General features: G+C 32.9%; 1 protein-coding gene across 3 annotated transcripts; it reads right to left on the reverse strand.

Moving 5' to 3' along the window:
* LOC109840292 lies at positions 1-17546 on the reverse strand. Of its 3 annotated transcripts, none has more exons than XM_020408867.1 (25): positions 17388-17546; positions 17025-17173; positions 14421-14489; positions 14043-14238; positions 13778-13963; positions 13555-13684; positions 12311-12587; positions 11263-11331; positions 10637-10832; positions 10425-10524; positions 8261-8479; positions 7999-8115; positions 7815-7890; positions 7678-7737; positions 7551-7603; positions 7305-7450; positions 4198-4366; positions 4008-4068; positions 3861-3917; positions 3516-3761; positions 2095-2153; positions 1939-1995; positions 1540-1633; positions 775-915; positions 1-350 (listed from the first exon to the last, which is right to left on the reverse strand). In XM_020408867.1, the coding sequence occupies exons 2-25, from the start codon at positions 17145-17147 to the stop codon at positions 264-266; spliced, it is 2988 nt and encodes a 995-aa protein (XP_020264456.1). In that variant the 5' UTR covers positions 17148-17173; positions 17388-17546; the 3' UTR covers positions 1-263. The 3 variants fall into 3 exon arrangements, with proteins under 3 accessions (XP_020264456.1, XP_020264455.1, XP_020264457.1); XM_020408866.1 differs by having other exon boundaries at positions 17025-17188; XM_020408868.1 differs by having other exon boundaries at positions 13555-13669; positions 17025-17188; positions 17388-17545.

Below are 22573 nucleotides of genomic sequence, written 5' to 3' on the forward strand. Positions count from 1 at the left end.
TACTAAATACTAATATAATAATCTGTTCTCCCATTAGTTTTCCAAGAATCACAGAGAATATTCATTATTTACATGGAAAAAGAACAAAAGAATTATACAAATTGTAACAGCAAAATCCTTTACTTTTTTTGTAAGTAAATATTAACCAGTTAAAATGCCCCTTGTCCGTTGGGAGAGTTATCATAAATACCAGTGCACAGTATCATCCAGGGAAAAGTAGCAATAATATAAGGTTAATATTTCACATTATCTTTGCATTTCCATCAACTTTGGGATTGACGCAATGCTTTCTCCAACATGATTTTCTTCTTGAACATTAGTATCCAGTGGTTGTCTGCATACTGCTTCACCTGCACACAACAGATCCATGTATCACTAATATAATCTTTGGATTTAAAAACGCAAGTATAAAAAATATATAACACTGATTCATTTACACATCAACTAAAATTATATAGAGTTTTTTTTTTTTCCAGAAGAACTGAGCATTTCATACCTAAAGATCCAACACTATTATTCAGCAAGCCTGGAGATTAAACAACACTTGCTTCTAGAAATTAGTTATAGGTGTTCAATTGCAAATAGAACTTTCTTAAAACTAGGATCCTTTAGTGCGCGTGTTTTTTTTATTATAAATGCACCTACTTCATGAAGTGGTTGCCTAGTTCTTTTCTCTGGTTCTGGGCGTCATTTCGTTCAGCGGAGTATTTCATGATTAGTAAGGAAGCAGAATGAATAGAAGCATTAATGATCAAACTAGTAATAAGAATTTACCCTCTCCTGTGCCATTTTGATAAACCCAAACTTATTTATCCAAATTGATTGTGCAAATTCATCTGTTGGTAGTACAAGACACTTCACTTTTAACCTGATCATCAACTGTTCGATTATCGAAAGAAGAGCTTGAAAGTAACCCTGCAAAATCATAGAAATCATGGTATTATTATAATGCTTTCAATAATATCAGCTAATATTGTTGACCCCACATCACTAATCAGGAATTCACAAGTTTGAAATTAAAGTGCTCGTCACACAAAACAATGCGCTATTGCACTACTAACATACAAAATATGATGACCAGAGGTCCTCAGTAACAAGTATAGTAGATCAACACTAGTAATCAGACAATAATTCAGTAGCATCCCTGCAATCTAACAGTTTTAGTCCCAGATTATAAGCAAATCTATCATTCAAACCTAAATGTAATACTGCAAGGGTCATATTACTCTTGTACTACTATATACAAAGAAGTGGGACCCTTTATTGTAAATGGAAAAAAGAAATTACGAGAGTCCCACTTCATTGTGTGTAGTAGTACAAGAGTAGTGCAACTCTTATTGTACACTAAGCAATTTCTATGAAAAAAAGGTTGAGGTTAATAAGTATCATATGTCATGAAGGAATTTCCTCATATACAATGACATGGCTCAATTTCAATCAGGTGTTCAAAATAGGGTTTCTCTCTCCCCTTTATTCACTTGGTTGAGAACGAGACACATCATTGGCGGAATATCTTGTTTAAAAGATTGAGTGCCTCACCTTTCCTTGGCATTCATTACGCGTCGCAATCAAAGGAAGTTCTGCAACATTGCGACCAAATATCCTGATAAGTCCAGCTGATACAACTTCAGACCTACAGTCACCACTCACAAAAGTTATTATCAATAAGCTACTTGATTTGTATATATTTCTGAATTTTAGTAACTCTGATGGCAAAAAGGAAAACAAGATATTCCACAACCCGCTACTCAGTTGGACGATGAAACATGTACATCATTTGTGTAAAGAGTGCTCAACAAATAGAAAGGAACAAAATTCAATTATTTATTTGATAAGAGAAACAAAGTATTTGAGAAATTTCCAAAGAAAATCGAAGTATATGAAATCAAAATAAGCAAAATGTTAACAGCACTTCTGCACAGAGTAATATTTTCTTACTTTTCAGTTATAACTGCACAATACATCCCCCCATAATATTGTTTAGCCATCTCTTGACTGTGAAAAAAGAACCAAATCAAATATATTTCTGTAAGTGGGCAACATGATAAATGCAATGTGTTTTGAGTCTCATGTAAAATTTAGGTAAGACTTTACCCTTCAACCATAGCAGGTATCAGATTGTAGCCATTCTCAAGTATAGGGCCAAATGTTTCCTGAAAACAGTAGTCAATGGTTAAAAATTGAAAAGATAATTATACCAATAAGAAATATCCAACATTCCACATATTATCCATGCCTAATCTGCCAAGTAGAAGAAACTGGTAGAATTAAACCTCTCCAATATATCGTATGACATTCAAAATTCAATAACTCTGAAACTAAAATTTTAGAATTCTATTAATGATGCATAATTGATGACTCAATTTTGTTAATAAGGTCTAACTACAGAACCTATTGCTTTACATAAAGCAAAGACCCAAAAGCCTGGAATGGGATACCATACTAGCAATTGATAATTAAGCCTAATGGAGAGAAATTGTACTATTTTGCTACAGCTTTAGCCCTTTTCCCCCACTTTTCTTGCTAACTTTAACCATAACGAGCCTTCTAGGATCCATACGCAAATCCATGAGCATGGAAAGATGATACAAATTGACACAAATTTTTTTTCATGAGAAAATTGTCAAAAAAAAATAGAATACTATAAATCAAGCAAAAACTTTCCTGACAACACTATCCAAAGTGTTACCTAGTAAGAGGAACAAGCTACATAACCCCATTTTAGGGTGTGCCTCGTTGGGTGAAGTTGAAACGACAAATACTTTTACAACACCATGTTCTTTCAACACATGGCGTTGGAACACTCTTAAAATTGAGGGTTGTTTCAACACTCCTGTTTTTGGCTTTCAACACTCCTGTTTTTGGCTTAGTTTGTTGTTGCGGCAACCTTTTGGTGTTGCAACAACATCTAATCAAACAAGGTCTCTGGATTTTTGATGTAGTTGGAACAACATGGGCTTCCATGTTGCTCCACCTAACACAACCAAACACACTCTTAGAGTTAAGACGAAGACATAACTACAGAGGTGTTGCTTGGATATTCTAGAGGGGAACCAGAAATTAAAAGCCGAAGCTTCAAAGAAATCCTTTTATTCTGCAACAGACTGCAGAATATAGCGTCACCAACATCCACTGCCTTTTCTTCCTCGTGAAAATAGATAACATATTGAGCACTAGTCAGAACCAAAACACACAAAAAGAAAGATCAGAACTTTAACATTTTTATTGTATTTTGTATATTCACTTATTATTATTATTACTACTACTACTTATTTATTTATTTTATTTTTTTTTGGGTTGGGTTGGAGGGACAGCAACAAAGTTGAAGGATATTTCCTTTCAAAATATCACATTGATCGAGGGCAAAAACAAGGAAAGAAAAACTCATTATTACTACTATAGTCAAAGTGCATTTACATCATCATTCAGAAGTAAGAATGCTTTTAAGCCAAAACTCATTCTTGAAAATAAACTTAAAAGTCCAGAGAAATTTAATCGCTCAGACAAAGTTTTACCTGAAAAATTGCAGTTGCCTTTGAAAAGAGCATCTCATTGTCACAAGTCTTATGTGCACCACTCAGAAGTTGCCAGTTCACTTTAGGTTCACCTTCACTAATTAAATCCTCTTCAGTCTTCTTTAATAAACTCAGTGTTGATGCATGAATTTCATGAGGTGAAGTCAAGACCATTTGTCGTAGATCGTTGTGAACTTCTTGACATTCTATAGAACATAACCAACTAAACCATGGCAAGGGTCGTTCCTGTATCAGAAGTGTGTTTTGTTGATAGTAGTACATGACTATTGTTTGTGAAATCTGCTAGGATTTAGAAACAGAAGAGGAGATTCATCTGCTTCCTACCTGTAGATCGCATATGCCCTGATCTTTTAAGCAACCGACATGATACAATTTCTCACACTAGGAAAAGAACACAAAATAAATCATGGTAAGTATAAAAGAATTGCATGAACCTTTATAACTCAAAAGAAGCAAATCGAAAATGCACACCTGACCACAAAAGACAAATGATTTAGATCCAAATTCTTTCCCCATTTCAAAGGAACTGTCCCTGTACAGTAGCATAAAAATATGGAAAAGATAATGTAGCTTCAAACAAAAACAATGGAGAAGAGGACTTCTTAAAGTCATCCAAATATCACTAGCTCAACAAGTGAAACCTTGGCATTTAAAACCCTACCCGCATAGGGCACAGCCAACGTCTTTTGGGTGCTTTATCACACGTTTTAGACCAAAATTAAATGGCTTGGGCACAGCATGAGATTGTACTTTAGAGGTTGTTTCAGGTTCAGAATTATCTTTACAAGATAAACAGCATGATGCACTATCAGCATCAGGAGTGTAGCATCCTGCATTAGAGGCAAAGGATGGAGACCAGAATTAGCAAGTGACATATTTTCAGAATGGAGCACTTTTACTTTAAGTTACAGTACCAAATAATGATTCAAAATTTCAACACGTCAGCAAACTGCCTAACACAAAATATTAGATACAACACTACAATGCCCAAACTATAAAAATCAGTTATCAACAGAGAAAACATGCATCTCCTAACATAGAAAAGAAAACAATAACTTTAAATCTAAAGAACGACCAGTTAGAAATGACATACATGACCCGAAAGTTGGAAGGTTTCATCTCAATAATATCTTTAAACAACATATCGGGGCTAAGGGAACGGATGAACATTGGACATGTAAGAAAACATACTGAAACAAATCATTTAACAACAGAAACCCTACATAGTTATGAATCGTAAGGAAGCTCATGGGTAGATTTTCTATAATTTTCCAAAAGACATTAATGTGCGTTGTAATCTTAATGTAAAGAGATGCACTTATCTCTATCAGTCACTAGTCAATTTCCGAAATGAACAGAGAGTACGAATGAACTATGTTGAGGTGCATTTGGATCGAATACGGGTTGTAGTGATGCAATATTTTAAGTAAGAAACATATATTTGAAGTTAAGATAAAACTCTTATTTAACATTTATTTAGAAAATATATGCACTCTCCTTTATCTTAATCTTAACAAAGAACATCCAAAATCTGCATATAGATAACAAGTTTATATCAGTATACAAACACTAGACCGTGAAGAAAAAACATACTATGTTACCTATCCATATCATTCATGCTTGCTTAGTGTGAACATCAATATTTGAATGGACTTGCATCAAAGACCATGATATGTTCCACTTCGTAGCATGTTCCTTAGGGTGCAAAAATTGCATACACAATGCTGGCATCCTGGGTTAGAAGAAACAGTTATCAAGTTGGAACATGTGATACCTCTGACTTTGTGCAATGGTTCCATCTATGCCCTACAAAGAGAAGGCTTTAGCAGTTAATGCGCAAAATTGGGACATGTTATGACGTTCACCTTATGTTGCATGGGCACGGGTAGGGGTGCGGGCACCGATACGGGTATGTGTACGGGACATGGAAAATTTGAAAAAGGTAGGGTAGGGGGCACAACTATATAAATATTTATATACCCTATATTATTGGAATTAATAGTTTATATGAGAACAAGGATGAGAATTAAAATTCCTATAACATTTCTATATTTCTTTTATTATGTGGATTATAAATTGGAAATCGCTAGTTTTGAAACTAGGCATCCAAACAACACTTCAAAATCATAATTCAGAACCTGACCTACGCCAATGAGTTTCAAGAAGTGTATGCGAAGTGTAGGATATATGTCCAACAAATTGTATGACATGTTTTAAATTAAAACATGTATTGTATAATTGAGTACAATGTGGGAGTAAATGCATGCATATATGCAAGGAGTTTGGGTACAGGAACATCTTCAGATTATAAGTACCAAGGTAGCATAGCCTTTACCATTTTCAATTACCAAATGAAAATCTAACATCTATACATCCATGGTACAACTCTAATGTGTGTGCTTGTGCTGAACTTTAAAGGCCAGAAACATACAAAAGAAGTTAGCAACCCTATTGATTGGTTTTCATAGAAATGTGGAGTTGGGCGAGAATTTTGATTTGGTTAATTAATTCATCAACACAAGAGGAGAAGTTTTTTGGGAGAAGAGTGGTTGAATACAATGAATAGTAATAAAAAAGACAAGTCCAGCTTTGGTACATATAAGAAACGAATTAAGTATCAATAATGTGAAGTAAACCTAGACCATAGCGGACCAATTGGAGGAATCAAGTTCACCAACCAACCATGCACCAAGCCGGGTTCTTGATCATAATTTCTCCCTTCAACGGGTCAAGTTTGCTTAAGTACCTACTCATTTTTTAGGATATTACCTTGATCTAGCTTTGTAGTTTTACTAAGTAGTAACATCCTTCTACAAGATAAGCATCCCTATAGCCACTTGTACAATGTAAGCATCTCTATAGCCATTCAATTTGGGAGCGTGTAAAATCCAAGGTTCAAATTAGTATGGTTCTTCTTGACAAAGTTTTTATGGGCCCTTATTAAGAAGATATGGGTAACATCTTCAACCTGAGCATGTTCCTTGAATTTAGTGCGAATGAATCTCATTGCTAGAAGAGTAATGTTGAAAATAGCTTTGGTCATAAAGGGGCATATCTATCCTGCTATATAAAAAAAACCAACAAAGGGTAGTGCAAAATTGTATGAGTGGTGGACAAATCATCCTTTTCAATTGTTATTGAAAGGGTAAAATTGTAATTTACAATGAATGATGTTTTCTCTTTTCTTTTCTTTTCGCTTTTTTGCTTCTAGAATATTCTATATCATACAATTGCATAAAAAAGAGCCTACATAGTTGAATGTTTTATTTACATTTTATTTTATATTATAAAAGGCAAGGTTCTCTATATATATATCTATCATAATTTATTTATATAATACATAAAGAAAATAGTGAAAATAAGAAAATAAATGGAGGATCTCAAGTTCAAATAAAAAATATAAAAGATAATTCTTTCTTAAAACTTAAAAGATTGTTTGACTGTCACAGTGTCACTCTCTGTACATATTTATTGAATGCACTCTCTAATCTCTAAAAATAAAATAAAATTATTTTCATATTTTAAAACCACAAATATACAAAACAACATATTTTCATATCACGTGCAGTTGCACGTGTCAAATTTCTAGTACATCAGAAAATAAACTGCTGCTGTTATTCATAAGTTTGTAATAAAGTGGTACATAAATCATTATGAAATATAAGATTAAACAGTAAAGGTAAAATAATCAAATTGTAATGGGCTTGGAACCACATATATAATGGATTAATCAAGAAAAGTTTCAAAAATCCCCTTCAAACACGTCACCTGGATGAAAAGCCTTGGCACATCTAATACAAGAAACCAGCTCTTCTCTACCTCCACAAATCATACAAGCAGAAGTTTGGTTCTTCGACAAATACCGTGTGAGGTCATGAAGTGAAGAGCCACTGGAAGTGTATATGTTACGATAACTGCAATTAAGATGATCCATTTTAACAAAAGACCTTAAGTTAATTAGAATTTTTCTTTACCATCTGTCATATAATGAACTGTTGTCTTTTGTTTACTTACGGTTGACGCCTTTTATCAAACCCCGCGTGAGCTTCAAACGTTGAAGGGCTAACCTATTTATGTAAGATAACATCTCAATCTTAGATTATCATAGGCATATGTTTAAGGAATAAGTTCAAAAATTTACCACTTCGTCACAGTGGCTACACAAGATACCATTTCCCATTTTTTGACCTTCCAATATTGTCTGCAAAGGAAAAGATCATATTATATTAGAAAATAAGAAGAATTAGCAGAAAGACAATATGGTAACAATTCTCCAACCTTGCTACTCGTACAGTAGAATAACATAGCTCCATCTTGAAGGATATTGAAAATTATTTTATGCAAATCGCCAGTCCTGAATAAAAAAAGATACTAAAAACTTCTAAACACAAATACGAAGTAACCAACCATTAACAAAATCAGAAGGAATGATGAATAACAATTATTATAGTTTATCACAGACCTTTTCTTAGTACTACCTTGACTTTCAACCATCCGATGAACAGGACGAATATCAGATTCCAGCATATTTGATGAGGGTGTCAGACCGGAAATAGAGCAAATTGGTGATGGCATTGGTCTGGATGATAGTGTACATAGAATGGGAGTTACATATCTAATACTACTGACTTATTCAATTTTTGGATCCAAAGTTATGATTTAAATGTTATAATCTCTTAAACTGATAGGGAGATGATTACAGAAATATATAATACTTTCCTGACCTTTTTCTGTTTTCGTATCTAGTTTCCAGTACAGAACTCTTCTGTCCATGTAGTGCTATATTTGAACCTGGACTGATATTCACTTTAGCCGACTCCAAAGGACTAATGTTAACATCAGTATATGATGAGTTTCCTTCTATATGTGGCAGTGGGGAATCAAACATAACATTGATACTTGAAGGTGCAGACTTACAACCTTCTGAAGTTGAATCCGATAATCTGAACATATAGATTAAAAAAAGAACATATCAGAGGATTTGACAAATTCCTGATATAAGAATGATCTAGCACATGACAACTGATTAGGAGAGGGTAAAATGCATACGGAAAAGCAAAATTATTGACCAACCATTCTAAAGTGTGATTTGAAAAAATGGATACAAATCAAAATAAAAAAGCTAGTCACAGAAACCTCGTTAATAATTACAAAATGAAAAGGATTTAAGCATATTGAAATGAGTAAATCTCCTCACATTTCCCTCTCTGTTTTATTTTCCAACATGGAACTCTTGACTATAATAGGTGAACTGTCCATCAAAATATCTGATCCTGGTTGGATGCCTTCTGTAGCCGACAAGGGTATGGTAGCATTATTACCAATATTTAAAGCTGGTTTAACTTTGCACTCTGTAGCATGTGTTAAAGAGTTGACACCAACACACGACAGTGCATCAAAACTTCCTTTGATAGCTGCTCCACAAGAGCTATTGCAAAATAAAGATACAATAGCGCAGATAATTTAATTGATTCCTAAATATGTTTAAATTTCATTAGGAGAAAATATCTCAAGAAATGAACATGAAATCTTTTAGCATAACCGCATAGTTATTTGCTTTTACCTTCACCACGACAATTGTTAAAGCTGTGGCTCAAAAAAGATTGATAGTTAATAAAGAAATTTCTTCATATTTTCCTTTCAGATGTTGAAATTTCTAGAATCACTTACTCTTGCTTCTGATAGTGATAAAATAATCTACTGAACAAGAATCAAAACCAGAAAAAATAAGGAGAAGTCAAGGATAAGTTTATTTCCAAAAGTGAACTTTGTCGAGTCTCATTTTGTTTGACTGACAGATTTGCCTCGTGGAACATTTATCAGGCAAAAAGGACATAAAAAGACATTTATGGAGGATATTTATGAGGAAAAATAAACAAGCACCACTCAGATTTTCAACCATAGAGTAATTTATTATGTTGATCATCAATCCTTAAGCAAACTATTTTGAGTTAAAATAGAATAGATTAGCAAGGAATGAAGTAATTGATATCAACTTACTAATCTAAGTCATAAGCTAATGTCATGGTGGATTTCTTCACTGTGAAATTCTTGTTCCTATAGAAATTAGCTTGATCTTACATCAAAAACAAAAAATAAGCTTAAATAGTTCTATAATAATAATAAAATATAAAATGCTCCAATAGTACAAATGCTCCCTTTATCTTGAATATCTTAAATCGAATACTTAAAAGCAAAAGAATGCTCACATTTTTTTGCTTCTTAAATTAAAAAGAAGGGAAGCACTTACAAAACAAAAAAAAAACAAAAGAACAGGGTCGTGGTTGATTGGTAGAATGGTTGTTTAGTGGTTCTCCCGTGTTACCAGACTAGTTTCCTTATATAGAAGTGGATCCGTCAGCATCTCCAAATATTCTCCATCTAGATTGCACTCATTATCTCATCTTATTTGTCTTAACCATACTCACAAACTTCTAAAATATTTATTTGGAATTAAAGCCCAATTGAAGATCAGATTTGGAACTAATCTGAATGCAAATATAAATCCACATCCAAATTCAGTTCAAATGCAAGATAATAAGTTTGAATTTTATTCTAATGGTCTGTGTTAGCACATCCAATGCTTTAGATGAAAAATACTAAAAATGTACGGAACATTTTTTACCATACAATTGCTGGTTATTCAAGATGTTGATTCTCTATCTCCTCGTCGACCAAAGGTTCATACAATTCTTCAGGTTACCAAGGATTAAAAAGAGAAGTTTCATATATAAGCCAAGGCTCAGTGTACATATAACTTTTTGTCATTGGCTGAGCAGAGCATTAAAAATAAAAACATCAGGAAATCCATAAGATCAGTACCAATTTATAATTTACATAGTAATGAAGGGAGTCCTGCAAATGACCAATTATGAGAGAAATACTCACTCTTCAACTAAGTGAGGGTCAATCTGAATCTCTATTGTCTGAGTCAATTGATTTTCTTCACTATTTTTTGACTGTGCGATACTTGCTGTTTGAAATGATCCTACATTGCATAAAATAATGCATAAGATTAACATAGCATGTTTTTAATGGAAACTAAAATATACAAACAAGAATTCCTAAGAATAATCAGGAAATGATCAATAATTCATTACCATTCTGATTGCTTAATGGGTCCTTATCTGGACAAGGAATCTCTTTCTCAATCAGTTCACGTAGTGAATCTTTAGGAGCATTATTCAACTTTTTCACTAATGCACATATAGATATTCCATTCTCCAAGTAAATGTAATTATTTTGATTTTTTGACACTGCCCCTGCATGTATCTCAAACTTGAGAGCAGAGACAACCTGCATTGTTAAACTCAAATCATTATTGAATGGCTAAAAGTCCTTGACAGACCAATAGTAGAACCCGTCACCTGAAATTACCAGGAAATTCTATCTTTCTTCCTTTTTTTAAGGGAAATGTATGCACTGCTTTATGCCAAAAAAATCTCATAGAAATCATTCATAAGAATCAAAAAAGTTGCTTGCAATGTTTTGGGATGCTTTGTTATGACGAGGAATAGTAATTGATTTTGTTTATTTATTAAAAAGGGAAAACAGACATAGTTAGAAAATTCAAGCACTAAACGTCTTGACCTATTTGAAATTGTGAAGATGATAGAGGAAAAGAACTACAATCGATTCTCTCTCATTCTCTATTACAATGATGTTCCACCATTTTCCATGCAAAAGGAGAAGGAAAAAACGGTTGTGCTCATAATAACTTTCATACCTTTTTATAGTTGCACGACAAACACCCACATAGATAGCCCTCATCATGTATAAGCCCATCAAGCTCTGCCTGGATACAATTAGAGACAAACAAAAATCAGGAAAAATAATAATAAAATAAAGAAAACAACAAAACAAGTGTTCCGGTAAATGCATATCGTGAAATAATCAAAGGCATTAAAAAGCAAGAACCTTCTATATAGATTCCCAAACTAGTGAAACCTAACAAAGAACAAGTCTAGTAATAGATAATTTTACAAATAAAGGACTATAGAAATTAAGAAAGCTTCCATTTCTACATTAACTACAATAAAAGCCAATAAAAAACAAAACTTTAAGCAACTACAAAATACGTAGGAATAAATTGTGCACCAGACCAAGTACTCTTTTTTCTTAGTAAAATCATATTTAGATAAACAGATAAAGTAGAATTAAGAACCTTTCATCTTAGTTTTCCCAAAGATTATTAACTTTAATAAACAAAGTATTTTAAAATGCAATAAAAAAAGTAGAGAGATCGATATTCCCTAAAAGCCATGCACTATAAAGAATACAAATACACAAAAAGACAATAAATCCTATGTTTTGCTTGTTATAATTGAAAGTAATAAACAAACCTGAAAAAGATCGCAAAAGAGGTTGAAAAAGAAACACAAGTATTTTGAAACACAAGTATTTCTCTAAGAAAAGAAAAGACAGAAGTTTCTTAGCTCCTTTAGGAAGTTGGTTGGCTAACTTCACTAATACATAAGATTTGTTGTCATTTGTTGAATAGTAACCTATGTGAAAAGTATAAACATGGATAGCAACAAAATAACGCTTCCAAGAGAACTTCCTTAGGATCAAAGAATCACGTGAAACAACCCAAAACAATAGTTCTTTAAACTACACAATAAATGCATATATGATTTCTTCAAGGAAAAAATAGTGGCATATATGTGAAATAAAGCAAGTGACAGACTGATTTTGCTAATATTCCTAATTCAAATATAACAAAACACCCATATCGGAGAGATCCACCAATTGAACCAAACAATAGCAATAAACGCCTGGTCTTTCATGTACTTCACCTTTCGTCCACTAAGCAATCCAGTTCTAAGCAAGCTTCTAACATCAAGATTTTTCTTCAAGAACTCAGTTTCTATCTTCTGATGTTTAGGAACTTCCGGAGAGAACTCAGTTACCATGTTCTGTGAGAGACTACAGGGGTCTAATACGTTCTTGTTCCTTGGAGAGGGTTGATCAGATTCTTGGTAGGGTCTGTTTTTTTCGTTTCTTGGAGGAGTGCTAAGTGCTGGTTCTTCTTGAGTTGTCTTCTGAACGATACTGAGAGGGTAAAGTGATTAGAAAGAGCAGCAAATATAAACTTTGATAACCCTCAATTTGTTTCTAACTCCTTCCAATTTGAGATGGATCATCTGGAAGAATGATCATTAATGACCAATGGATAATCCGATTTTGAATACTGTGGCCAGAACAACAGAGTTCAGGATGAAAGATAGGATGAGATAACACGAAGTTTGATAAGTCATTTTGGATATAGTGTATGAAGCTTTGCGAGCATTCACAATGCTAGAATAAAATTAATAGTATATCAACTCTCATGCCAGTCATATTACTTGTTGCCATGAGCCATGCATGTGCTCATAGCAAAAACAAATATTTCAAATACTTCTCAATAATATTATGTCACACAATATTACGTCAGATTAGAGCGATATGTATCAGGCATAACCTTGAGAGCATGCTTGGGGAATGACTTATTTTAACTATTTTAACTAATAAGTGCATTTTTCCATACTTTACCCAACATCATGCTTGGTAAATTTTTTATTTGTTTACTTATTTTTCACTTATAAGTAGGAAAAAAATAAGTTAGGATTTTCCAACTTATTCTTTTGGCACTTATATAAGGAAATTTTCTAAAAAAATAAGTAAAAATAAGTAATAAGTAACTTATAAGGTTTCATAAAATAAGTATTAGCCAACATGCCCTAAGACGATCGGGTTTGAATCTATCTTTAATCCACCGGGTCAGCAGTTTTCATGGTTCTAATAAGTTTCAGTTAAGATTGCAAACATTTTTTGTTCTCATCTCTTTTTAAGTTCGAAATATGTTACTCCTGGTTTTTTACCCTTCCATAGGTTATGTAGGAGGGGGCATGTGTCTCACTAATTTGATTATTCGTGTGTTTTTAGCTTTAGTTTGTTTGAGCGAAGATGGATTGTGCTAAAATAGGATCCTAGTATCAACTAAAGATAATTGTACCTTAAATTCAGAGGATAATTGTACCTTAAATTCAGAGGAAGCTGATGAATGAACATTGTTGAGACCTCCTGCCTTGTAATGCCATCTGTTCCATTTTGTTTAACTCCGTTGATTGGCGTACTATCTGCTTCACAGCTCACTGTTGAATAGGAACCTCGATAGAATTAAAGAGGTCAAAATCAATGGTGAATTTCCTCACCAGGATTTACACTAAACTAAGAAAGTTGGTTGACGTATTTCACTATACCACTTTCACAATCATCATGTAAGCTTGAATTGGTTTGACAATCATTTGAAGCTTCCATATCATTGCATAATCTTGGCTCACTAAGGAACTTGGAGGATAACATCTGACTTGGCATAGCATCAACTCTAGTTTGTTGCTCTTCATGGCTTATATGCTTAACTTCGCAACCTGATGCTTGAGCTGATTCTGCGTAATTTAAAAAGAAAATAATGCATCACAAATGAATTTCCAGGAAAAACTATAAATAAATTCGACTCTATAATACCATCTTTAGAAGCATCATAGATGTTTGGATCCATCTCAACAATGGCTTTCAACTCTTCATGCACTGATTCAAGTGGCACCCCAATCAGGTCTTTAACAACTTCATGAAGTGACTTCCCATTCGCCAAATATATGTGATTATTTGCATGGCTTGATGTGACACCTGCATGCTTCTCAAACTCGTCTGCGCTGACTACCTGTCGGACGAGCAATTTATCAAACTAAGCTTGTCAGTTGACTTTAACAATGTGTTTTAAAAAGTGAAATTGGGTTCCATCTTTAATATCGTTAAAATTCTAAAATTATTACTAATGTAAGCATAATATACATGACAACAATATGAGAAGTGATTCAGAACAAATAAATGAATATAACCTACTTGTTTGTAATCACAGACGGAACATCCACATCTATATCCATCGCCCTTAATGAAACCATGGAGCTCAGCCTAACATATAATAAATGCACAACATTAAAAAAGGGATGAGTATTAAATTATATAATAATGATGCTATATTTGGATTCGGGATGTTCAGAATTTGAGTAGCACCCTCTTTTTTAGTAGGGACTTTTAAAAAAAAAGACCTTTTTTGCTCAATAATTAACAAAATCAACCATTTTGCTAATTATTTAGTAAAATCGACCTCTTTTTGGCTAAGAGGTCGATTTTTAAAAACAGTCTGCTCGAAACATACGGGACTAGTAATACCGTATGTTCTAAAACCCCAAACAAAACATACGGGACTAGTAGTCTCGTATGTAATGTTTGTGCTAGCATAAAAACCCTCCCCCGACTCTCTCCCTCCCTCATCCTCTTCCTCGTCTTCCGCCCCCTCAACCCGACCCTCAGCGTCACCTCCGTCCACCTCAACTCCACCACCTTCGTCCAGCCCTCCTCCATCCTCATCCCCAACCGTGCCGCCTTCTCCCACTACGACTCCACCGTCGTCCTCCTCTATCGCGGATCTCAGTTGGGCTTCATGTACATCCCTGTCGGTGAGATCCAAGGCAGCAAGACGCAACGCCTGGAAGCAAGCCCCCAAGATCCAAGGCTTCATTGCCACCAACCCATTCGAAATCGCGGTCCCATTGTTGTGTCTGCCGCTTCCTCTGCTGCCTTTGCCGAACCCTCCACCGCCGATGTTGTTGTTATTGTCTCCGTTTTCGATGGAGAGGGATTGGGAGAGGTTGGGGTTTGCTGATCGCAGGGGGTAGGAAAAAGATTTTATTTTTATGGCGGTAAAGGGGTGGGATTTAGGGATTGAGGTGTTTGAGACATGGGAGAAATGGAGGCGGGTGGAGGGTTTTTATGTTAGTACAAATAATACATGCGGAACTACTAGTCTCGTATGTTTTGGTTGGAGTTTTAGCATACGAGACTACTAGTACCGTATGTTTCGAGTAGGTTGTTTTTTAAAATCGACATCTTTTTGGCTTGTTGGCCAAAAAGAGGTTGATTTTACTAAATAATTAGCAAAATGGTCGATTTTGCTAATTATTTAGCAAAAAAGGTCTTTTTTAAAAAAAATCTCTTTTTTCTTAAATGGGAAAGATGAAACGTTAAGGGAAACACACATGAAGAAAAAAACATAGAAGTGATGTAAATGAACATTCAATTGCTAGATGAGGAATGAAACGTTTTTTTGGAACATAATAGAATTGTACATATAGCTTATGCTCTTAAATTTTGACATGTTATAATTGCTTTAGAATTTTGGCATGTGGCATCTCAAGGTATTAATTTAGTATATTGTATAGATTTTGATTCTTAAATATTTACTTACAATACAATATTTACTTATGGTATATTGATTCTCAATATATCATGTACAAAAGTTACAAAGGCTACTAAAATAAAAATTAATATTAAATATCTAGTATCTTGTTGGAATAGTAAAAATTATTATTAGATACCAAATTACAAAAGTAATAATAATATGATGGAATCATAACCGATATAAAGATATTGTTCGAGTAGCTCAATTCATAGGAATTGTATAAGTCAATTTTTAATTCAATAGGGAATCTCAATCAAGAGACAAATTAATCTAGATTCCATATAAGAAATCAAAACTTTTTTAAAATTCAATCAAATATAGTATATATAGGTTTATGTATTCTAATTTACTCAATGAATAGAAGATAGATAGTCAATATATTTTATTAGTTAATCTTCATAGGCAAAAGTTGATAGGAATAAAGAACTGATTGGTGATTAATCAAAAAGAAGATAAACAAAGTTTGATAATTTAACATAATTATTAATGAAAGAATATAAAAAAATGCTTAATAGATATAAAAAATTAAAAGGATAAGAAACATTGAAAGCATTAGATAAGTTAGCAGTTTTAAACTTAAAGTGCATATGAACCAAGTAATTAGTTGAGAATTAAACTATGAATATATCTAATGAACAAGAAAGCACAATTTATAAGCTATATTCAAAAGAAAAAGCACAAGTTACCATAAGTAGCACAAAAACCTCTTTACAACAATGTGCGAGGAGGGAAAATCTTTAAATAGATTTGCATAAACTTCAAAAGAATATCATACATTCTTGTGGAGGCGGCGGTCATGGCGATGACGGTCGCCGATGAGTTCTAGAGAGAGGAGCGAGGAGAGAGAATCTTTGCTTTGGTTTTTTTTAGCGGAAAAGGACCGACTTTTCTCTTGAGAGGGAGGTAGAGAGCCGGGGGAGGGTTTTTATGTTAGCACAAACAATACATACGGGACTACTAGTCCTGTATGTTTTGTTTGGGGTTTTAGAACATACGGGACTACTAGTCCCGTATGTTTCGAGCATGCTGTATTTTAAAATCGACCTCTTTTTGGCATGTTAGCCCAAAAGAGGTCGATTTTACTAAATAATTAGCAAAATGGTCAATTTTGCTAATTATTTAGCAAATAAGGTCTTCCTTTTTAAAAAAAATCCCTTTTTAGTATACAAAACCATCAATAAAATCTAAAGGAAAGCCAGCCTTACCTTGTGCTTCTTAAAGATGTATGTCACAGGAACTCCTTCAAGCAGCCTACTTGCCAAGAGGGTCCTGACATTCGAAAAGGAGCAAAGCTTCTCGTCTTCACCCTCTTCACAAACCCTTTGCATTTTTTTTAAGTACGCAGGTCGAATTTCTATAAAGATCTCGTCTTTTAGTGAAGGGAGTAAATTATCAGCGAAGCCTTGCTCAAAATTATATAGATAGGTACGAAAATCATAGAATACAAGGATGTAAACTGATGTAAATTGCTACTGTAATTAAAGCAATGAATTAAAGTAGCTACATTGTGTTCCAGTGAAATAAACAGCTTAATCTAAGCAAATAAAACGATCAATGGGAGTACTCACCTAAAATCTCAGACAAGTAACGCTTTCATCCAAGTTATCGAGCAGAGATCTTGCTTTGATGCTTTCCAGGGAGAGGAAAAAAAAAACACGAGAGAGCGGAGGGGGGAACCCTAGAGGACGCGAGGGCTTTTTATGAAATTATTATGAGATATATGCACAAAGAATTAATAAGCGGAGAATAGAACTCTTTGGAGAGGGGAAGATAAAAAGTTTAGGGAGAATGTACGGTTAGGATTTAATCTGATACGGGAATTTCGCGCGTAGGGAGAGGTTCACGGTGCACCGGGACCACGAGTCTCGTCATAGTCATCAAATCCCATCAACCGGTTTGCACCGAGTCGGGTCTAATAGAATTCGGGTTTGAAATGAACCAAGCACATTTCGTTGTAACCGAATAGATCAAACCAATCAATTTTTGGTGATTCAGTTCAATTTTTAGAAAAAGATTTAGTTTTTGAATATTTAAAGCAAGAATAACTGAATTCACGCTATCAACATAATTGTCGAAAGCTTATGCTTTTTTAAGGCGTGCTTAGATTAAAGAAATTTAGAGAGGAGAAAATTTAAGTGAAACCATTCATCATCTTTAGAAATTCTTTACAGGTTAAAGCGTTCCTTCTAGTTCCCCTAAGTTCACTGGGAATAATATTAAAATTGTTCATTATCAAATTGAAATGAAATTTAGAGAAAGTAAATTCTCTTAACTTCTTATCTCTTCTCTCTCCTCCGTATTCCACAGGATTTTTCTGGACAATAATGCCAAATACATTCTTAAAGCTAATGGATATGAGATGAGCGAATGGCTTGAAGGAGTAATAGTTTTGTTTTGTATTTTCTTCCTAAAATTTTAGTAACTTAACATAACTAAATCCAATCCGACTGTAGTGATTGGCCTCAGTCGGGTGCGGTTTTGAATATAACTTGTTGAGATGCACGTACAATGCACGTGGTTGAATATCATGATTATTTAAATTGATAAAAATAGAGTAAAAATAAAAAATAAAATAAAGTTTTTTGTGAGATTGATCATCAACTCACTAAATTCTCTTAAGTAAAATATTTTTTCTTCAATCTAGACTGTGGCTAAGTGATCTACTATTTGTGAGTTATAAACACATTAATTTAGTACAACATCTCTATTTATTAGTATAGTAAAGTCTTCAAAAGATAGGTGATCATTCAATTCGTAAAAGAATTTTGCATATGAATTTATTTGCAATATGTCACTTAAACTTTTAGTTGTGGTTTGACTTATATTCATATTAACTTTTTGTTGATGTTTCGCTCATATTTATATTATCTAATATTCTCATTCAATTTTATAGCTCATTCTATGTATCATAGAAGTAAAATTAAAAGTATGAAGAATTATTTTCTTACGAAATTAGAACAAGGAGATTATGATATATTTCGCATGTGCTCTAAATATAACAATTTCTTTTTCTTTTTTTGATACAAGGTCCCTATTAAATCTTACCCCAAATGATGTGAATAAAAAATGTTAATATAACTCACTTGTCTAGGACAATTGTATTATATATATGATACATAACTCATCTAGAATATCCATATCTCCTAAGTGGACTTTGTTGTTGTGAGAGCAACATGTTAGAGGCTCGTATTCAACGTTTTTGCTCTATAAAATACACAAAAATTTAGAGTACATAACTTATATACCGTAAAGAGCATATTGATTCGTGAAGAATTTTTTCTAATAATGATATTATTATAAGGATATTACTATTCAATATAAAATTAATTTTATTATATAAGATTATATGACCCTTTTAAATAAATTATAAAGTATATATATGAAAATCTCGATGCTTATAGCCAGTAGTTGGGCTCCACAAAATAGGTTAATTTTACATTATAGTTTATTATTTGTAGTACAATTGGCAATGCCATTATCTTTCCTCTTTATCTTATTATTCACACTTTTCTGATGTAAGTTCTCTTTTACTAATCATTCAATTGGTCATATTTAATTTTTATAATATCAGAGGTTAGAATATTCTCTTCTATTTAAAAAGTGTTGACATATTTTTTAAAAAAATATATATATACACATAGGAACAATAATATATACTTCAGTGCAACTCAAACATTGGCTAGAAGCCATTTAGAGTGAAGTCCTTTCAATGTTAGAATGGTGATATAGTGATTACACGGTCTAAAAGTCAAAGAAGAAATTTCTACAAAGAAAAGTAATTTAATATGTCAAATTAATTTATAAAATATACATGGATAGTGCAAATAGCTATAGAAAGTAAGGTATATATCTTCATAAAAAATTCATAGTGAGTGACCAACTACAATCATCCTAATTTAAACATAAATAATTATTATTTTAGTTACTAATTTGATACACGTAACTATGGGATAAATCTCCAGCAAAAAATAATAATTGAGATTGTATTATGTTGTAAGTAAATAAATAAATGTTATTAGAGCTCCTCTTCATATTGAATTTAAAAATAATAATTTATTATTAAGCACCAAATGATAGTTCATGTGAGAAAGTAAAGTAATCTATGGTCTATATACGTATATAGTCAATCAATCAAACATATTAAAATTATAATGATCACAGTCAAAATTATATGGTGGGTTCACATTAAATATAATTTGTAAAAAAATAGTACATTAAAGTCAAAATCTTTTTAACCACTACATAGATTGTCTGAAAATTTTTGCATATATAAACTATACTGTCTAGAAATAGTGATGTGTATACTTAACTATGGTCTAATAATCTTAAGAACGACTTATTGTTCAATGTCATCATTAATTGATGTATATGTGCATTACACTGAAAACACAATAAAAATTTAGAAAACTACAAAATAAACAACCTCAAAACTTTTAAAAAGTTTAAAAAATCACTCTAAAATTTATAATTTATTAATATGTAAAACTATTAAACATTACATTGAAATCAATGAATTATAAAAAAATTATTGAAAATTTTCAAACTTTGTAGGGATAATTTGCAATGTACTAAACTTTAAGGGTTTTTTTTTAATAAATTTCAAGTTTAATAGATTTTTAATTAGTTATGTTATTTTCAAAAAAGTTATGAGTAATATTTACCATAAAAAGTTTTTCCTAAATCTATACTTTTAAAATGTGTATGATAATTTTTACAAAATTTAAATTTTCTAGGGGTTGTTAGTATTTTGCATATTTATTTTAGTGTCTATAGGTTAGAAATTCTATAGAGTTTTTTTAAAAATTATAAACTTTAAGGACTTTTGTAATTTTTTTAACTTATAGGAATTTTCTACAGATTGTAAATTCTTTATAGACTATTAATATTTCCTATGCTTACAATTTACTAATGAATTTGAAATTTTTAGTGTGTTTTTGTAAATTTTGAATTTTAAATATTTGTTTGTAATTTTTAAAACTTTAAGGTTTTTTTATAAATTATAAATTATGTAAAAAATATTTATAATTCCTATATTTTTAATGTATTGTTAGGTCAGAAATTATCAGGATTTTATAAATTTTATAATTTTGATGGTTTTATTTTGTAATTTATAAAAAGTTCAGAGTGTATATTATAAATTCTATAAATTTTTGGGGGTTCTTTGTGTTATTTTTAGGTTTTTAATATGTTTATAAGTTTGACATTTTCAAGGTGTTTTTTATAAATTTTAAAATTTTAGGGATATTTTTGTAATTTTTAAAACTTACAAGATATTTTCTCCAAAGTTAAAAAACTTTTATTTTCTAGTTAGCATGTATTTTTCAGATTTCTCACTGAATTGAGATAAGTAAAATTTATAATTTTTAAGATGCTTTAATAAAATTTTGAATTTGTAGGGGTGTTTTTGTAATTTAAAAGTTTGGAGAATATTTTTTACAAAGTCCAAAAACTTTTAGATGCTAGCTAGCATATGTCTTTTAGATTTTTCTACGAACTGAAATAAGTAAATTATTTAAATTATATGAAATGTATCTATTTTATCCAATAACATGTTAAGTCTCAGTATGAATAGAATTGTTGGACGCAGAGTCACGCCCACCGCCGCGGAAGCGATATGTCCTGAGAGAGAGCCCTGGCTTTTGTTTTCACAAAAGTACAAGTCAAACTCGATATCTGTGTTTCGCGAAGGAAACCTAGACTCAGTAGCGAAATATCTCAGCGAAGTGAGATATCCACTCTTCCTCTCATCAGTGCAAGGACTGAACTATCGAGGGCACCTGCAAGTAATACAAATAGTTATGACAATACAAATACGAGATTTACGTGGTTCGGCAAACTTGCCTACGTCCACGGGAGGGGTGAGGGGAGATTCCACTATGAGAAGAACACCGACGACTTGTACAATTCACAAGCTCGTCTCAAAGAAAAAGATCTAATTTTTACCCAAAAGAAATTGACCTCTCTTTTGTAAAACCATATTTTCTCTCTCCTCAAGATCTCTCTTTTTCTCTCTCAACAACTGCTACAAGTACTCTTTTTCTTCCTCTGCTCAGCCGCCAAAAGAAAACTGCGATTTCCAGCAACTTTTCACCAAGCCGCTGTTCCCTTTAGCCTTTTGTTCCCACACAGCTTTTTTTTTTCACCGCAGCTTTTCCCACACAAGAAAACCCTAGCAGTCATAGGTATTTATAGGAGAGTTGATCTCGGGTGAACAGCAAACACGTGAATGGGAATCAAAAAACGCGTGAATGATTGCTGTTTTGATTTTTTCACGTGCCCAGCTTTTCCGTTTTGTTTCCGCGTGAACTTGCCTTATCTTATCACATAGGCACGTGGGTGGCCCCCACTCACAATTCTCCACCTCGTACATTATTTGATAAACCTCAAATTTTGGACGAACACCAGAAGAACACCGCGAACATCACCAGACCAAAACCAGTTGCGACACTATACCGCGGCAGCCTACGTACCCTTCACCGGGATCAAGCTAACAGTAGTTCTGCTATTGTTCTCCAACATAGTCTCCACCTCACCCCATCACTGCCCCGAAGGGCCATGCCCTCTTGGGCAAATCAATACGGGCTGATATGAAGCAAGTCCAAGCAATGCTTAAACTTGCTACCCGTCACCACCTTAGTCAACATGTCTGCTGGATTCTCATTCGTGTGCACCTTCATGAGAGAAATATCACCTTCCTCTATGACATCTCGCACAAAATGATACCTGACATCGATATGCTTTGTACGAGCATGAT

Source organism: Asparagus officinalis, chromosome 5, assembly GCF_001876935.1.
Source record: "Asparagus officinalis chromosome 5, Aspof.V1, whole genome shotgun sequence".
NCBI lineage: Eukaryota > Viridiplantae > Streptophyta > Magnoliopsida > Asparagales > Asparagaceae > Asparagus > Asparagus officinalis.

Bases quoted from the DNA above. Each gene is read 5' to 3' on its own strand.
- LOC109840292 (XM_020408867.1), bottom strand. From the start codon at position 17,147: ATGCAAAGGGTTTGTGAAGAGGGTGAAGACGAGAAGCTTTGCTCCTTT. The intron at 12,588-13,554 runs GTACAATTATCC...TTACCCTCTCAG, and splicing joins CAGCTTCCTCTGAATTTAAG to TATCGTTCAGAAGACAACTC. The intron at 7,738-7,814 runs GTTGGAGAATTG...TTTCCTTTGCAG, and splicing joins TCTACTGTACGAGTAGCAAG to ACAATATTGGAAGGTCAAAA.